Here is a 16245-nt window from a genome sequence, read left to right as displayed (position 1 = left end):
GACTATACCATATGCGCTGGCAAAGATGATGTTGTAAGCATCAGCTATAGTTATGGTAAGGCTAGCCATTCAGAAAGCGGTCTGCTTGACCGTTTCTCATACGCCCTTCAGAGTAATACGGTATACAGCCTCCACCAAAAGTGAGACTTGACAAGAATGATGGCGCAATAAGAGGTTGAATGACACGAGAGGAACAAAAATGTGGACAAAGCTGAGCGCAGCTGTGAGTAGAGTGCCAACGTTGCTGACTGCTATTCTTGCGGTGTAACACTGAGGCATTGCTAAGGAAAAGCCATCGATGAATTTCCAAGATGCCACACTGAGGCTGCACGAACAGAAAGAAGTATAAGAGAGACAGCTTCTACGTGGAACAGAAAATCATCTCACAACACATTCCAACACAGCTTCTACAACAAGAACAACTTTCTTACCATCTTCCATTTCCAATCTTCAAATTCTCTCTTCAACTCTTCACCAAACACCACTTCCAACCATCAAAATGAAGGCCTCCATGATCATCTCTTCTGCTGCTCTCTTCTGCGCCGGCGCTCTCGCTGCCCCAGCGACCGCCCGCTCTGCTTCCCCCGTTTTCACAGTCCAACTCGCCAACGACATCTCTGGCAAGAACGCCAATGCTGATGTCCCCGTCAACGGCGGAGCCCGCACATTCGGCCAGCTCTTCGGTGGTGCTTTTGGCCCCAAGGTCCTCGCTACCTCAATCCAAGCCGTGAGCCCCGGTGCCGGCGGTAACAACGTGCAGTGCGTCCTCATTGACCCTGCCGCCCCAGCCTTCGGTGTAGTCCTCAACTCCTGGAACACTTTTGTCGACCTCGACGGCAACCTCGACAAGGCTATTGAGACCGATGTTACTACTTTCACTATCGAGTGCTTCTTGTAGATGGATGGCTTGGTGATGGAGCATAGAGATGGGGGCTGGTGATGGCCTTTGAGGACATTCCTTTTGATTAGCATTTGTTTTGCATAGCGTCTTGGTGTTTTCTTATCTTTTATTACGAATATCCACATTCCTTAGATGTTTATAAGAATTATTAGTAGTTAATATCATTCCTTTACGAGTTTCTGCAGGACTCGTGTGCTTAATCTCTGATCGGCCCTTTGGATTTTGTGCGAGATAAGCATCTATAAAATCAGTGAAGCCAACGCACCAAACCATACGACAAAAAAAACCTCTCCAGCAAGCAAAGATCTCTTTACTCGCCACTACTCATCTTAGCTAATCACATTGTGAGAAACCTACTGGCATAACTGATCCACTAGATGGACGTTGGATATTGTCAAATTGGACATCGGTAATCAGAACGGTATAGGAACATATAGGCAACAGGTCTTGTGTCAACAATTCGTGCTTCAGTGAAGCAAAGCATAGTAAAATATTTACTGAAGAAGAAAATATTATTTACAAAAGCAACAAATATTTACAAGAACAAAATTCTAACCCGGTTTTCATATCACATTATGCGTTGCAGCTGGCTGCAGGGTCATATCATGGCTTGAACATCCGAGTAAGCTTAGCCAGAGCAAACACCAGCCTTCTGTGGCTCGCAACCACCAGCACAACCAGTATACATCTGGCACTTGACCTTTGCGTCAGAGCAGACGTTTCTCAGAGTAGCAGTGTCGCCGTAGTTGCTGTTGATACCGGCCAGTTCGTTTCCTTTGACGGCAGTAACACCCTCGATGTAAACGTTACGCTTGCATTGCGTGGAGCACTATTCGATTAGTCAGTCATAGTTCCGTTAGGCTTTTCACTAGATCGAAAAGACTTACGTTTCCGCAAGAGCGGTAAAGCTTGCCGTAGTTGTTGACGTAAAAGTTGATGATGTTAACGGTACCGCAGCCGTTATGCTGAACAACCTTGTCTGAGGCGTGGTAGGCACCGCCACCGATAATCCAAGATTCCTTGCCCGCCTTGTCCGACTTGATGGAGATGGCGTCCTCACAGACGTCCTCGAACCAGACATACTCGAGACGGCAATGGCCCTGGCAATGAACACCTTCGGCCTAAGACAAATTAATTGATGTCCTCTCTGCTGTTTTTCTCGCATGAGGCTCACCTGGTTCTTGCCAATGATTACGTTGCGGAGAGTTGCACCCTCCTTCAGCAAGAATACAGCGTCCGAAGCTCCTCCCTCGGTCTGACCGGAGCAGGCACCGCTACCACGATCATACCTGTACCATTTACCGTCAAAGGTCTGGCCAGCTGCAATCTCAATAACCTTGCTGTTGGTCTTGGTGCCGACAGCGGCAGGTACACCTCCAGTGTATCCATTGCAGGCAAGAGCAGTAGGAAGCAGAGCCGTAACGGCAGCGACGAGTCCGGCAAATCTCATGTTGAAAATGAAATCGAGATATTATGTTAACCCAGAAAGTGAATGGACCCTGATTTAACGGAGGGTGTTATGAAAGCTTTAAATGTAAACCGACCATACTAAGAGGTGGAAGACTTAACCGGCGGGTCTTCATTCGTATTTCTAAGTAGTTGATCGTCGCTCTGCCACTTTCCTACCTCATCTTCGCCAGACCTGCTATTGAGGCCTCCTCAAGACCTCTAGTCTACCCATCTTACCAGATCAGGAGCTCCACCCTTTGTTTCCCCACAGCTCATTCGCGGAACTCCACATGGTTATCGTACTCGCTTGGCAGTGGGTCCTCCGCCCAACGCTACAGTGCTGCCAAGGAAACGATTGATCTTAGGGGTTGCACTCCAAGACCTGCACAACACAGAACACTGGACCACCTTGTGGTTATGCTAGCGTGTCGTCTGTACAAATACAAGGCTGAATGCTGCGAACATTCCATCACCCTATCTTCGGATAATTTAATCCGCCAACCGCCATTTTGCCGCTTTGCATGTTCACACAGATGGTTCAAGTAGGTGTTAACAACAGAAGGATGAAGGATGCTACAATACTAGCACAAACATCTTGGACATCATCAAAACAAAACAAGAAGCTGGCAGACTCGGAGAAGATACACATGGCACTCCAACAACCACGGACGAGTCTCATTCTTATGAAAACTATATTAAACACGAAAATGATTAGCTTAGGTTTATAACTCAACTCAGTCTATTTTTTCAGCCAAGAATTCTGGAATACGCAGATCGGGCTTGCGCGAATATCTGGTCCACACAAGGGCGCCACCTGCGCCAAAACCAACCATTGGCCAGAATTACTTCAATACGTTCGCATGTGAGTACATAAGTTATTTCTGGGCTCTGCAGGTCAAGGCTTCCAAGAATGAGCATGGTGTGTGATTCGTATACGCATACAGTAGTCAATATCATGGGTGTGACAGCGTTTCGTAACAGTACAACTAAGATGATAGGAAATCTCACGTCATATGACAAAATATCATACCTGTTTGTAAAGCTTCTTATGAGATGAATGAATCTCATGCGGTTCCTCCTTTATGATATGGCATGAGCAATCCCTAATCATGTCACATGACTTTCTTCACTGAGGGGATATCAATCCTACAGTCTCGAGAGACAAGATTGGCTTACGAAGTAAACAATGCAATCAATGTATCTGCACAATTTTACCAACTGATCCTTGTTCATCTCGATTCCCACCTTTTGGCGCCTTTTCTGCCACATGGCGACTATCTCAGTGGTGGACAGAAAGGTAACTAGCACTATGGGGTGCATTTTTGGGTGCATCGTGACTTGGGTGCAGCACATTGCATTAGCTTCGAGTACTCGAGGTTTTGGAGAAAATGTGCCAAATGCTTGGACGAAGACGGAACAATATCGAGGTTCCCCGGAATTTCCACGAATAAGCAAGCGGACAACTATCGTAGGTGTATATCTGATCACAATTTTACTACACCGTAGCCTATACCTTCGAATAATGGGTGTCTCAGTGCTTACAACTCGATTAACTGATGATCAAACTCAGCCTTCTTGGACCAGACTAGGAAACTGCGGCCTGTTCACACATAGTTCGGTATGTGGCACAAGCGGTCTCCAACGACCCTAATCCAGATTAGCAGGTAAGATAAATGCAAAATGTTCACAACAAGGGTTTTGCGAGCAAAAGGCTACATGATTTTTCTCTACAGCTATGTCCGCGACGATGGTGGTCATCGATATAAAGTTGCGGAAAGCAAATTCCCGGCGAAGCACCGCCACAAGTCGCGCCACAATGTCATCTTCACTAAACTCGGGGCCGAATCGACTGTTTCATGTCAATAGACCGATTGGCCTCCACTCAGCGCTTATGGATTGAACACAGAGTTGCGTTTTGTATAGGTAGATCGTCGATAATCTCATAAATCGTTGCGCCTGATCGAGACACTGACATCCAACAAGTCTACATTGCTTAGCTATTGCGCAAAAGTAGTCCACTATGATTCGTCTACGTCTCTTAAGTACTATCTAATTGTCCAAGGATCTACAATCACTCCTCCTCACTTCTTCAGACACTGCCCAAGTAAGGCAATATTTCGAACATCCCTAGTCCAACTCTTCATTCATCACCGATTATCGCTTTTTCGAGTGTGAATTGAGAATAGACGTAACAACCGGCAATTACTGAAGTTTCATTACAAAGCCAATTTACCTAATATTTACAAGTCACCACTGTGTCTTGTCCTCACCTTCCATCAGGCAACACTTTATCAGGTCTCTTTCACTCACTTACCCTGAATCTCATCAGTCTCACTTTCATAACAGTGACGCAAACACGGGTCATAACAACCCCTACCGAACCCCCTGTATATTCGGGGTTTTCACTACCATTCGCCCCAACACTTAAATGGTGCCGCAGTCAAGCCGGATATCCCACCTCCTCCATTCCCTACCTCAACCACAGTACACAACCGCGCGATACCCAAGGTTTTCAACATGGCACATCCAAACCTCCGTCCTGAAACCCCTAATCATACTCCATCACCCGTGTACATTCAAACAAGCCCCCCAGGATATGCTTGTATACACCCCACTGCGCTGGATCCGGCATATAACGGACCCGCACGTCCTCCATCGCCCGTCGTAGTCACAACACCAGCCGTGTCCATAAACTCAACAACTGCAGTGGGATTTGTAGCCAATCATACTAGATCGTTCACTCCACATTCCAACACGGATGACTGTCCCATTTGCCTGGACAGCTATACCACTGAAGCCTGTCTTCAAATTACAGGAATTACAGGATGCAACCACCGCATTGGTAGCATGTGTTTGCAAAAAATGCTCGATCACCATCCAGGAGACGAGAAGAAATGCCCGATGTGTCGCACGGTCTGGATATCTGGCCTTGCCCCCAATTTCGCTGCACAAGATCGAAGTCTTGCTAATATAAGAGCGATGAGGAATATGCTCCGGGATAGAGGTGGAGAATCTTCCAGTTCACACAATCGGCTTCCACCCGGATACACGGCGTACCCTATTATGACAACGGACAGTCAAGGTGTGGTACGAACTTACATACAGCCATCGTCACTATGGCAGCGCCGATATCAATCCGTCCTCATTGACTCGTCAGAGGAAGAAGAAGAGGATTACGCAACCCAAGTCAGGAACTATGAAGATTTAACAGCCCATATCGCTGATATACGGCGTCGAGCAGACAACCTAGTAGCGGATCGGACCAACCGAAACAGACGCCAGGGTCGATTGCAACACGGCCATGAGGAGAGCCAGTCTGGCAGCGGTAGCGAGACCAACAGGGTCGAGTCCAGAAGAAGGAGAGGAGCCATCTCCGCCAATACACCAGGAGCAAACCCGCTCAACCGCTTCATGAACGTGCGCGCATTGAACGCTTTCCGAACCGCCGTGAACGGGACTGCACCCGAAGTCGCGGCTAGGGGCGACCGCTTCACCGGCCATATTATGCGGGGAATGGCGCGTGCACGGGATGAGCCCAGTCCTCGAGATGGGCAGCATCGCGCCACGCCTGGCGAGGGCTTGATGATGGCAGGTCAACAGCAAAATACCGTCTCATCTGCCGGGACGCCTGCTTCTCCAAATCTACAGACTCGTACTCGGCGTCCCGGCGCAGATTTCGGAGTGACTGGGCCTCGCAGCGGTATCCCACAACCTCACACTCGTATCTCTCAGTCATTCCGCTCTCCCGAAGCCCGCGCTCAGTACCTAGATGAGCGAGAGCGGTTTCTGGATGTCCGGTACACAAACTTGCTAAGGTGGGAAACAGCGCTTCAAGAGCGCGAGACGAGGGCAGAGAATACACTTGCACTAATAACGAGGCAAAGGAGCGAGTTGGAAGAAATGATGCGAAGGCAGCGAGAGGAATCGGATAGTAGGTAGGATCTCAGAGTAGGCGTATGGCGATACGTACTAGCCAACGAAACAAGGAAAAACCACCCGATCATGTTCAACTCTACGATAATACCATTAAACATCGATAGCAATACTACATAACTATCTAAAAATAAAACTCCCACACATCCACCACACCCCAAAGAAGACAAATTACACAGCCTCCCCATAATCCTCCACCAACAATGCCAGAAAATTCCCAAATGACGTAAAATACCCGCTAAGATTCCCCAGCCCTGCGGCTCTCGGGAACCCCGAATATGCATGTACTACCTCGACATACACGCATGCACGATTTCTCGTTTAAAACAGACTAGCTTCCTGCGCCTCGCAATCCTTCCCATCTAAGCCCCACGCGGGCCATACGCACACACACCTACTCATATACACATGCGCACACATGCAACACAGACGAGCATATGCGACAAGATAACAAAAGAAAAGCGCCACAGAAAGGACAATGTTACTTTTACAGGCAAGTAGTAGTATGTAGGTGCAGGGCACCTCGAGGGGAGGGGAGATTGAGATACGGAAAATCACGTGGCGAGGCGAGTACGGGATATATGCCGTTGTATGCTTAGGGTGGGACGGGATCTGGGATGGTGAGGTGTACGATGGGCGGGCAAGAAAAAACCCTGTTCTAGAGTTTCTGTTGGAAGATATTCTGGGAAGACAAAAAACAAAATAAATGCGGAAGACGTTGTAAGAGTGCATAGTTCTGCTGTGGTTGGTTACGGAGTCTTGTGTTCCGAAAGAAGAAGAAAGTCGTTTTCATACTTTCTTCTGGCTTGCACATCTCTTGCCTATCGTTTTTTTGGTTGTTTACTATGATTACTATTTTGAAGGGTTTAGTTCGGTATATATGGTTTCCGCGCCTCCATGGCTTTCCTTTTTTTGCGGAGGTTAATGGTCAGGCGGGTTGAGGTAGATGTTTGGTTTTGGGGGAGATGAAAGAAGCGAAGGAGACGAAGGAAGGAGGAAGAAGAAGAAGAGAGTGGGTCAGACTGCAAAGTGTGCCCCCCGATCCGCAAGGATGAAGAATTCAGCCCTGCGATTTCAGACGATATGAGCTGAAATATCGTCATTTCGCACCATCTCGGCCAACGACATGCGTCACGTTTGCTCTCTATTATCCAGTAGACTTATTTCGCTCTCTGTGGCTTATTGCCGGTGGTGGGGAGGAGTGGAAGAACACACGCCTAAACTGTCATGACCGCTCGGTTCCACAACGGCGGTATCCGATAATCGTCCGATCATGCTCGGCCGCTGCGTGTCATGCGGCGCCTGTCGAGCTGAACCTGAATCATGTTTTACGATGCATAGTACCTTGTGAAGCTCAAGAACTAGTAGCCCTAGCCGCGCTAGTTAAGGCTGGAAACAAGAAAAAGTTCACGTGTAGTTCTAGGGCTGCCGCGTACCATGTAAATGTTCGGCATCTACGGCTTCTAGATGCTTTTCGGGCTTTTCTTTCTGGATTTTTCTTCGGCACAAGTGTTCATAACGGAGGACAAGTGAATGTTTGAGATGGTAATTAATTGCTGGATATATTCAATGCATGAGTATATGGACAGAAAGAGAAATGAAATAAAGGTTTAGACACAAGGGAAAGTAAACAGGACAGGGACAGGAAGGAGAGACGAGACAAATCCAGAGTGCTAGTAATACAAAACAATCAAGCCGAGGGAATCAAGTGATCTAAAGTTCACAAGCTCCACTCGTTACTCGCTCTCCAGCATATCCTCATTAGCGGATACATGGTACCGGCCGCGTGCACCTTCCAGTAACAAATGACATATCCCGAAGGATTGGACTAGCTGAACGCCAACGCCAACGCCAACGCCAACGCCAGCGCTAAGACCGACCAAGGCCAAGAAAAACTTACATGTATAACGCTTTATGGTTGTGAAAAGGGAGAAGAAAATAGGGCGTGGCCAGCACTGTTGTCGAGTGAGAAAGGATGGTTGCCATCAAAAAAAACTGGCAGAAATCCAAAGGAAAGGGATGTCTGGAAACATGATGGGTGGGGCGAATAGGAGGGAGCGGATTCGTCCGATGCCGAGGCGACCGTTATGCAGCATGATATCGTAGCGTAGAGTCATGAATGGCGCCAGAGTAGGCGGCGTGTATCCGAGGAGTATAATGGGGGTATCCAAAGTTGAGGGACATTATCGTTACGGGGTCTCGCTTATTGTCGAGACATAATGATCTGCTGGATTTGTGCAAGCGAGGGATCGTCAATGAGGAATTTTTTCTGCGCTGCATCTGCGGCAAGGAGGGTATCGTAAATGTATGCGTCTGTCATGGCCATGAGTTCCTATTGCTCGCTTGTCAGCCCATGTTTCAAGTCTGGATAATGATCTTCTAGTCTTCCAGGTTTTCTGAAGCGCTTTCATCCTTCAGGGAAGGCCTCCAGCTTCCCGAGGCGAGGTGGACAGGGGAAGCATTTCACGTACATTCCTCAATGTGGCATCAGCTTGCTGCAATGCTGCCATATGACTAGCATTAGGTTTCTCGCCACGCAAGATGCTCTGACGGCTGTTCATCCAGCGGAGACCAGCGTTGGCTCGAAGGTAGGCACGCTGGCATTGGAAGCGGCGAACAGCTGCATCTATGATAATACTGTGAATTATATGTTAGCATGCTATCAAGAGGCCTCCCAAAACAATCACTCACGCCCTCAATTGCCGCTTTTCATGCTCGAGGTCACCCGTTCCCGAGGGAGTGCTGCTGGCGAATGGCGTCTGGAGGATAGCCTGAGCCTCGCTCGTACACTGTCGGAGAAGAGAATAGCCATCTAAGTAGTACTCCTCGGCTGTCGGTGTGGCGCGTAGTTGGACAAGGTAGTGTTGAAGGTTGCGGAAATCAGTCATTATCTCCGCTACGCGCATTGCGCGGGCATCGTTGACTTTGAAATGTTAGCAAGGAGGGTCTGATAGATTCTCCCTTGAAGACGTAGTGATGGGCCCCAAAAGAGTTGAGAGATGCCTTACGACCATCAGACATGATGAAGATTAGATTTTCAAAGTAAAGGTCGGCTGGCGACGAATGTGTAGAAAGGAGTGTAGTATATCGAAGAATGAATCGAGGCTTGCTGTCTTGTATGGAAGAATGAGGCGCGGCGTGAGGAGTGTTAAATAGTCATATGTCCTCAGATGCACACTCCTGCTACGGTGGAGGTAGTAGGGCCATGGGCGAGGTTCTGATAGCTTGGGTAGAGAATAGAAGCCTCCCTGCAGGGCTACTCCCGCCGCTACATGGTGCCGAGCTCCACTTTGAGAGTGTGAGTCGCTTCCAGCTGTACTAGGTTCGTCTCCGCTCGCACCATTCAGCGGCCGGCATAGAGTATGTCGAGGCTTGGAGGAAGAGGAAGAAGGCATACTAGCATCGCCATGAGTATCCATCGGTGCTACAATGGGGAAACGCAGCATGCAGGAACCGTGCGGCTGCATCATAACGAGTTGATTTTTTCGGTGCTCCGCTACCGCGGCATCCCAGCTGGAGTGGACAGCGTAGTGTTGACTGACTTCAGCAGCGTGAGGTGCGCCACACGGAGAATTGGGTTTAGCGGGCCAGCTCTAGGGGCCTGAATCGGGTAAGGCAGCGATGCCAGGCTGTGTATCCTAGCCTCAGCGAGGGCGGCGATTGGTTCTAGTGTGATTAGCGGTGCGTTCATCGCGTGCTGATCCGCTGAGGGTGAACCTGAGAGGCATGTCCGGGAATGGAGCATCAGTGCGCGTAGGGACGCACAACGCTCGCCAAAGCCACGGCTGCAAGCCGCAAAGGCGGTGTCAGCCACGCGACGGCTGTGCTGGGCGCTCCGAATGCTGTGAGCCAGTCAGATGACGTCGAGGATGCTGCTCACGAGTTGAGGGCCAGCCGTTGGCAGCTGAGAGGCTATGGGAATCTGGGGCCATGGGCGAATGGGCATAATAGCCAAGCGGCCTCATGGCTGAGCTCGCGCACTTCTTTTTTTGTGCATGTCCGGCGTTGGTGGCTCGCTCACGGTTCATTTAGGCAGGAGAGTACAGTCTAACGTCTTTATTCATCGTGCTGCTCGAGCACTTCTGGCGTGTAAGAGGTCGTGTCATGCTACCTGTGAATATCGTAATGCTTTAGATTGTGTGGCCGTACCTGAGCGCCCCACACCCTCCTTGTAGCCCATGTTTGCTGTTTCCTAGTCCTTGTCTGCAATTGACTGAAGTCGCTCGTCGATCTCGTCCTCGGTGAGCGCCCTGAAGGCGGGATCTGTACCCTCCGCGCCATCCGCCTTGGGTCCTCCTACAATGCCAATCTCCAACTCTCCCTTTTTGAAGTCAACAGACAAGACAGTGCTCAATGCGGTAATGGCAAGCTCGACCACCTCTTCCCAGTTGCCATCGGCATGCTCCTTGTTCTTCAGCTTCTTCTCAAGAAAGTTTAGCGCCTCTTGCGTCTTTGGGCCAGATGCTGTTGCCTTGTAACCGACATAGTAGCCTGCAGGATCGCACTTGTAGAGTTGGGGTCCGTATTCAGAGTCGAGCGAGATGAGCGTGGTAGCCACGCCTAGCGGTCGCATGTAAGCCTGCCCCTCTGTCAGTAATCAATTGGCCCATGTTTGTACGTAATGTCATGCAGTACCCTTTGAGTGTAGACTTGGCTGATGTTCGCTATCCTCTTTGCCAGGACATCACAGGGCATCTCGTAGCCGTACTTGTAGCGGAACTCGGCAGCCTCACCCCGCGCTCTGCTCACTGAGGCTCTCGCATCGGCAATGGATCCAGTCATGACGCAGCCAACCGAGGGCGACAGCCGGAAGATGTGCGAGACCGAGCTGGGGTCAATGAGCTTGTCCTGGAGACATGTCAGTACACACAGTGCCAGCCCCTCCTCGCATGCGCCACACGTACAGGCACCTTCTTCTGCGAGATGACTACCGCACAGTCCTTTCCTCGCACGCCTAACGATGTGATGTTTGCAGCGGTGATGGCCTTGAATGCATATTCTGGTGTTGCGGGGTCAGCATCTGGTTGTCAACGAGGACACAGCAGCGGGCAGCCAGCCAGTTGGCAATGGTGACTGCCCCAGCGGTGTGTGGACAGGCAATGGGCTGCATACCAACTTGGTAGAGACGGCCCTGGTCCGAGAAGATGGTGATGTGTCGGTCGTAGCCTGCGCTTCCTACATGGTGGCCACCGTTGTCAGCATCTATGTAGCTTGGTGGGCAGCTTGCTACGGACCAGACATGATGAAGGCGGTGGTGGGTGGTGGATTTGGTTTATATTTGTAGTCTCCGTCTTCAGCTTCAGCTCCCGCAGCAGGTCCCGGAAATATGCGATGTGTTGAAAAAAGGCGCGGGTCTGGATGTAGGCCAGAGGTTGCTGGTGTTGGCTATCGCTGCTTCACCTACGCGTTGCTTGTGGCCTGGAGCTTCTGGGATCGCCGTCACCTGGCCCGTGCACCCCTAGCATCAGCCCCGAAATTCTCTGCCTGCGACTTCTCATTCGACCTTTGTATACTGACGAACGCCCTATTCCAGCTGATTCGGTCATGCGCGATGCCATCTAACTTCTGCATCTTCAGTCGCACATAGCCATATTCCTCTTTCGATCATGGCCCAAGACGCGGGCAGAATTCCCGCCTGGCGGAGACTGGGTCTCGCCCTCAGGAACCAAGAGCACGCCGGAGTCGCCGTGTCTGAAAATCAAACTCCTTCCAATGCTCCACAGCAATCTACCTTAGGCATTGAGCTGGATGGAAGCGATCAGGCGGTCAAGCTTGGCAAACGGAAACACCAAGATGAACCCCATCATCAAGAAACCAAAAAGAGCCGGATCGCTATTACCGACATCCAAATCAACCAAAACACGCCCATTGAGCCTCCTGAGACTGTCCCAGAGAAAGCCCCAGAGACAGCAATACCTACCAAGGGAGACTCCAACTATCGGAAGAAGAAAGAAAAGCTAGCCAAACGCCCAAAAGCAACTAAAGACGCTCAGCATGCCGGCTTCCAGCCGCACTCCCAGCCCAGCCGTGCATCACCTGCGACTGCAACAGAGCGCCCAACTTTACTTGCGTCCACTGAGACAAATAATGCAGACCCAATTGCGACTTCACAAAAGCCTCTGACAAAGCAAAGCCGCAAAGACCCCTCAGCTTCACCGCGGAAAACTGTTGCCTTTACCCCGGACACTAAAAAGTCCGACGGCAATACCGGACAGGATTACTTCAAAGCCTGGGTTGCGTCACAGAAAGGCACTGGAGAGGTGTCTCAGCCACCAGAGGTCTCGAATTTCGTCCTGCATGCATTGATTGCCGACGAAGAGAAGACGGCAAGGAAGAACGGACAGCTCGAGAGGAAGCAGGAAAGCGAGCAGACTAGACTAGCAGAAAAGCCGTCACCTCAGCCCGCAAAGGCTGAGAAAACCAACCCCAACCAGGACGAGTCAAAGCTGGAAAAGTCAAAGCCCAACGCCGAACAAGCCACCTCACAAACCGCGCCCACGGCAAAGGGTAAGAAAAAGGATCCATCCATCTACATTGCTTATCTCACCCAATACTACAATGACCGAAGCAATTGGAAGTTCAACAAGGCCAAGCAAAATGACGTTGTCGACAATGCTTTGAACATTTTCCGGGTCCCAATGGAGCATTCTGAAGCACTAGCGACATACATTGCTGGACTTCAAGGAGCAGGTGTTATTGACCGCTTGCGTGAGCGCTGCCACGCGACACTAGACGACCTTGACAAGCAAGACGCAAAAATGGACGATGAAGAGGCCCGCAAAGTAGCTCAGGAGGAGGCGGAGCAGGAACGCGTCGCCAAGGAGAGAAAGAGAAGGAAGACTGACGGCGATGTAGCCGCATTTGCAGAACATCCGTATAGCCCTGGCTTTATTAGAAGACTCCAGCGACGCCGAGCCGAGGCGCTTCTTAACGCTTTAGGGCGCACTGCACCAGTCGTAGCACCACCAAAGCCCGTTATAAATCCGCTGATGCAGCACGTCAAGCCTGACCCACCGAAATCGAACGCGCGAAAACGCAAGAGGAGGTCCGAAATCTCAAGTGACGAGAGCAGTTCGGACAGTAGCGATGACAGTTTGAGTTCGGATTCAGATTCAGATTCGGACTCGGACTCGGACTCAGACTCCGGTTCTGCAAAGGATGCTGCTAGTTCCAGCGACGACAGTGACAGTGGGAGTGATAGCAGCAGCAGTGACTCTTCCAGCGGTAGTGATAGCGACTAGATGGCGGAGTGACTTTTTCCAAAATATTTTGCATTGCATTTGATCAGTGATCTCGGCGTTATCTGGCTTGTAGATACCATTGTCCTCAAAAAACCACCTGGACTCTTCACCAGCAAGCCAGAATATCATCTTTACATACCACAAACAGAATGCATGGATTTTAATGGCCTCCATCATGGAACCAAGAAGATATTCCCGGTTAGGAAATATGCAAGTATGCTACCCGAACCAGCTAGCTCCATCGTGTCCCACGAGTTCCCCGCTCTTGTTGCCCAAGTCGGACTATAACCAATTCTTTGACGCCTACTATTTATTTAGTCAATCTCTCGGTTAAGAATCCCCTTGATATCCTTAATCTTCCTGCCAATACAAACGGAATGACGTTGACATCTCTTCCCAACGAGCTCATCGAACACATTGCTTCGTATCTCGACCTCCCCAGCACCCGTTCACTCCGCCTAACCACATCCTCTCTAACAAAAGCATCATCCCACCTCTTCAAAGACCGCTTCTTCCAGCAACGCACTTTATTCTGGACCAAACCAAGTCTAGACGCCTTTGTACAAATCTCGCTACACCCACAATATGGCAACGCCCTCCGCCACCTCATCATCGACGCAACACCCCGACACTCGATGCGTCTCTGGCAACTCTCCAAACGAATAACTGAGATAACCCCCTTCCCCAGCTGTTCCTCCTCCAAGACCGCGGCATCCCCCGAACAATGCAAACTCCAAGACGCCTGGGCGCAAGCCGCAGAAAAAGCCGCACAAAACACCTCCTTCTTCAACGAAACCCGGCACGACCGGAAAACCCTCAAGCAAGCTTTCGCAAACATGTCCCAGGGAAACCTAACCACCATCACCTTCCTCTACACCGGGCTTCCGGCCTCTCTTGTAAAATGCGCAAGAGCATACTGTGCACTCAGCCAATGCGAGATCTCGCGGCCCTTCGTCTCTACCCTCGCCGCCCTCGCAGCATCCCCTCACATGCACCTCTCGCGCATCGCGCTGCACAAGCCGTTCCACCACGGCGCCGTAAGCATCGGCCGCCTGGAAGGTCTCGCGCCGCTCCTCCCTTGCTTCGACAAGGCATTCAGCACGCTAACGCATCTCGCGCTCAACCTGCGCGACTGGCGCGAACAAGAGTCTGGGTTTCAACTCGCACCGCCAGGTTCCTCGTCATTGTCATCTTCTACTCCTCCTCGTGCACCCTTCATCGTGCGCTTCTTGTCTAAAATGAACAACCTAACTTCACTAGAATTAAGTTGCTATAGTAACTTCGAGCATAATGTTTTTGTGGATCTAGCGAGGCACTGTTGCTTTGACAAGCTGGTAGTGTGTAAGCTTTCGGTTATGAAGATTGAGCGCGTAGAGTGGTTGGACATGTTTCTGGGGAAGAGTCTGCGAGGGCCGCTGAGGGAGCTTTGCTTGAGGCATGTTATGCTAGAGAAGCGCGAGGGGAACGGGTGGGTCGAGTGGGTGAAGCGGCTTGCGGTTGAGCAGCAGGATTTGAGCCAAGAGCGTGCATTGGAAGGACAAGGGGCGGCGACAGGTATTACGCATTTTTGCTTTGCGGATTTGTTTATGGGACAGGGTGAGGTGCTTTTTGTACGGGGAAGTCGGAGTCTTTGTTTGGGAGAGGACTGGACATGTCAGCTTTTGAGTGCATTGGAAGGCGGAGCGGAAGGGAAGGGATGGAGGCCTCAGTGGGATATGGGCGCGTCTGCATATCCGTTTGTAGGGCTGAGCATGTGAGTTATGGAATGGTTTCCGCCAGTATTTCAGCGGACGAAAAAGTACGACCCTGGACGCGTCTGCGGACACTACCCAGTGATTCGGGTTCTGGATAGGACACATTATTTCAAGGTAGGGGGCCAATAAAAGCCTAGAGTACGGGGGGACTTGTTTATTTTGGTATTCAGAAAATTCTATCATAATTCCGCATTCCCCCGCTTGCTGCCCACTGTCCAATCGTTCTCAAAGGAATGCAACCCCATTTAATATGAGGGCCTCATCTGTCGAGTGAGATTACCCATGATTGCGGGAACGGTCCAAGTGTATTGCGGCATATATCTCTTACTCGAGGTTGGCCTTGATGGCGGCCTCGAGAGCCTTGGGGTTGGCACCAACAACCTCGGCGACCTTGTCACCGCCCTTGAAAAGAAAGAAGGTGGGCATAGCGCGGATACCGAGCTCCTGGGCGACATCGGGGACCTCGTCAACGTCGAGCTTGTAGAAGCGTGCGGCGGGGTATTCGTTGGAAAACCTAGTGCAGTGTGAGATGCGCAATCTGCGTAAATGGACCAGGGCGGAAGCTTACTTGACGACTTGGGGAGCAATCACTTTACAAGGGCCGCACCATGTTGCGAAGCAGTCAAGAACCATAAGGGTCTCCTTGTCGTTCATGGCGGCATCAAAGTCGGTCTTGCTACAATTCGCATCGCGTCAGCTGCGGTTACCAACCATGACGTCGCGTACGTTGCGCGAAAGGCGACAGGCAGAAACTTACGTCATAAGGTTGTGGACGCCCTCCTTTTGTTCGCTCATTTTTGCGGTGTTTGAGAAGAAACGCGGGGTGAAGAGTGGTCGGTAGAGGTTTGCGGTTGAGGTGGGGTTGATGGAAGCTGCTTGCAGACGCACAGATGTGAGCAGTGTTCTGGTAGCTCTGAACGATGACGGCGCGAACATAATATATACTAGACGAGAAGAGAGACTACAA

General features: G+C 50.5%; 8 protein-coding genes across 8 annotated transcripts; 4 read left to right on the top strand and 4 right to left on the bottom strand.

Annotated features, from left to right (window-relative positions):
• Positions 1-392: 392 nt before the first annotated feature.
• On the top strand, positions 393-1031 carry COCSADRAFT_32578 (uncharacterized protein). The gene has a single exon (XM_007696139.1). The coding sequence runs from the start codon at positions 500-502 to the stop codon at positions 896-898; it is 399 nt and encodes a 132-aa protein (XP_007694329.1). The 5' UTR covers positions 393-499; the 3' UTR covers positions 899-1031.
• A 498-nt stretch (positions 1032-1529) lies between these two features.
• COCSADRAFT_342003 (polysaccharide lyase family 3 protein) lies at positions 1530-2414 on the bottom strand (the record flags this gene model as incomplete). Its single annotated transcript, XM_007696925.1, has 3 exons — positions 2076-2414; positions 1789-2022; positions 1530-1730 (listed from the first exon to the last, which is right to left on the bottom strand). The coding sequence occupies exons 1-3, from the start codon at positions 2349-2351 to the stop codon at positions 1530-1532; spliced, it is 711 nt and encodes a 236-aa protein (XP_007695115.1). The 5' UTR covers positions 2352-2414.
• Positions 2415-4430: 2016 nt separating this feature from the next.
• COCSADRAFT_177578 (uncharacterized protein) lies at positions 4431-6351 on the top strand. The gene has a single exon (XM_007696924.1). It carries the CDS (start codon positions 4868-4870, stop codon positions 6287-6289), a length of 1422 nt encoding a protein of 473 aa, XP_007695114.1. The 5' UTR covers positions 4431-4867; the 3' UTR covers positions 6290-6351.
• Positions 6352-8155: 1804 nt separating this feature from the next.
• On the bottom strand, positions 8156-9541 carry COCSADRAFT_215340 (uncharacterized protein). The gene is made up of 4 exons (XM_007696923.1): positions 9292-9541; positions 8975-9206; positions 8755-8920; positions 8156-8615 (listed from the first exon to the last, which is right to left on the bottom strand). Exons 1-4 carry the CDS (start codon positions 9302-9304, stop codon positions 8487-8489), a joined length of 540 nt encoding a protein of 179 aa, XP_007695113.1. The 5' UTR covers positions 9305-9541; the 3' UTR covers positions 8156-8486.
• A 575-nt stretch (positions 9542-10116) lies between these two features.
• On the bottom strand, positions 10117-11681 carry COCSADRAFT_177576 (uncharacterized protein). The gene is made up of 5 exons (XM_007696922.1): positions 11518-11681; positions 11396-11458; positions 11188-11282; positions 10919-11131; positions 10117-10862 (listed from the first exon to the last, which is right to left on the bottom strand). Exons 1-5 carry the CDS (start codon positions 11522-11524, stop codon positions 10476-10478), a joined length of 765 nt encoding a protein of 254 aa, XP_007695112.1. The 5' UTR covers positions 11525-11681; the 3' UTR covers positions 10117-10475.
• A 208-nt stretch (positions 11682-11889) lies between these two features.
• Positions 11890-13524, top strand: COCSADRAFT_75689 (uncharacterized protein; the record flags this gene model as incomplete). Its single annotated transcript, XM_007696921.1, has 1 exon — positions 11890-13524. The coding sequence occupies one exon, from the start codon at positions 11890-11892 to the stop codon at positions 13522-13524; it is 1635 nt and encodes a 544-aa protein (XP_007695111.1).
• A 188-nt stretch (positions 13525-13712) lies between these two features.
• On the top strand, positions 13713-15420 carry COCSADRAFT_215268 (uncharacterized protein). Its single transcript, XM_007696920.1, has one exon. It carries the CDS (start codon positions 13902-13904, stop codon positions 15279-15281), a length of 1380 nt encoding a protein of 459 aa, XP_007695110.1. The 5' UTR covers positions 13713-13901; the 3' UTR covers positions 15282-15420.
• A 182-nt stretch (positions 15421-15602) lies between these two features.
• On the bottom strand, positions 15603-16214 carry COCSADRAFT_77303 (uncharacterized protein; the record flags this gene model as incomplete). The annotated part of the gene is made up of 3 exons (XM_007696919.1): positions 15603-15792; positions 15847-15954; positions 16036-16214. The coding sequence occupies 3 exons, from the start codon at positions 16212-16214 to the stop codon at positions 15603-15605; spliced, it is 477 nt and encodes a 158-aa protein (XP_007695109.1).
• Between the last annotated feature and the right edge of the window lie 31 nt (positions 16215-16245).

Source organism: Bipolaris sorokiniana (assembly GCF_000338995.1).
Source record: "Bipolaris sorokiniana ND90Pr unplaced genomic scaffold COCSAscaffold_1, whole genome shotgun sequence".
Classification (NCBI taxonomy): domain Eukaryota; kingdom Fungi; phylum Ascomycota; class Dothideomycetes; order Pleosporales; family Pleosporaceae; genus Bipolaris; species Bipolaris sorokiniana.
Note: the sequence above shows the minus strand (reverse complement) of the source record. Positions and strands in the feature narration are given on the sequence as shown.

What these genes read in the sequence shown, in the direction of transcription:
- COCSADRAFT_177578 (XM_007696924.1), top strand. Translation starts at nt 4,868, where the DNA reads ATGGCACATCCAAACCTCCGTCCTGAAACCCCTAATCATACTCCATCA.
- COCSADRAFT_215340 (XM_007696923.1), bottom strand. An exon ending in GAAAAGCGGCAATTGAGGGC is followed by an intron (nt 8,921 to 8,974) that starts GTGAGTGATTGT and finishes TATAATTCACAG; the next exon opens with TATTATCATAGATGCAGCTG. An exon ending in CTGATGCCACATTGAGGAAT is followed by an intron (nt 8,616 to 8,754) that starts GTACGTGAAATG and finishes AGCGAGCAATAG; the next exon opens with GAACTCATGGCCATGACAGA.
- COCSADRAFT_32578 (XM_007696139.1), top strand. Translation starts at nt 500, where the DNA reads ATGAAGGCCTCCATGATCATCTCTTCTGCTGCTCTCTTCTGCGCCGGC.
- COCSADRAFT_215268 (XM_007696920.1), top strand. Translation starts at nt 13,902, where the DNA reads ATGACGTTGACATCTCTTCCCAACGAGCTCATCGAACACATTGCTTCG.
- COCSADRAFT_177576 (XM_007696922.1), bottom strand. An exon ending in GGGCCGTCTCTACCAAGTTG is followed by an intron (nt 11,283 to 11,395) that starts GTATGCAGCCCA and finishes CCGCAACACCAG; the next exon opens with AATATGCATTCAAGGCCATC. An exon ending in TCTCGCAGAAGAAGGTGCCT is followed by an intron (nt 11,132 to 11,187) that starts GTACGTGTGGCG and finishes ACATGTCTCCAG; the next exon opens with GACAAGCTCATTGACCCCAG.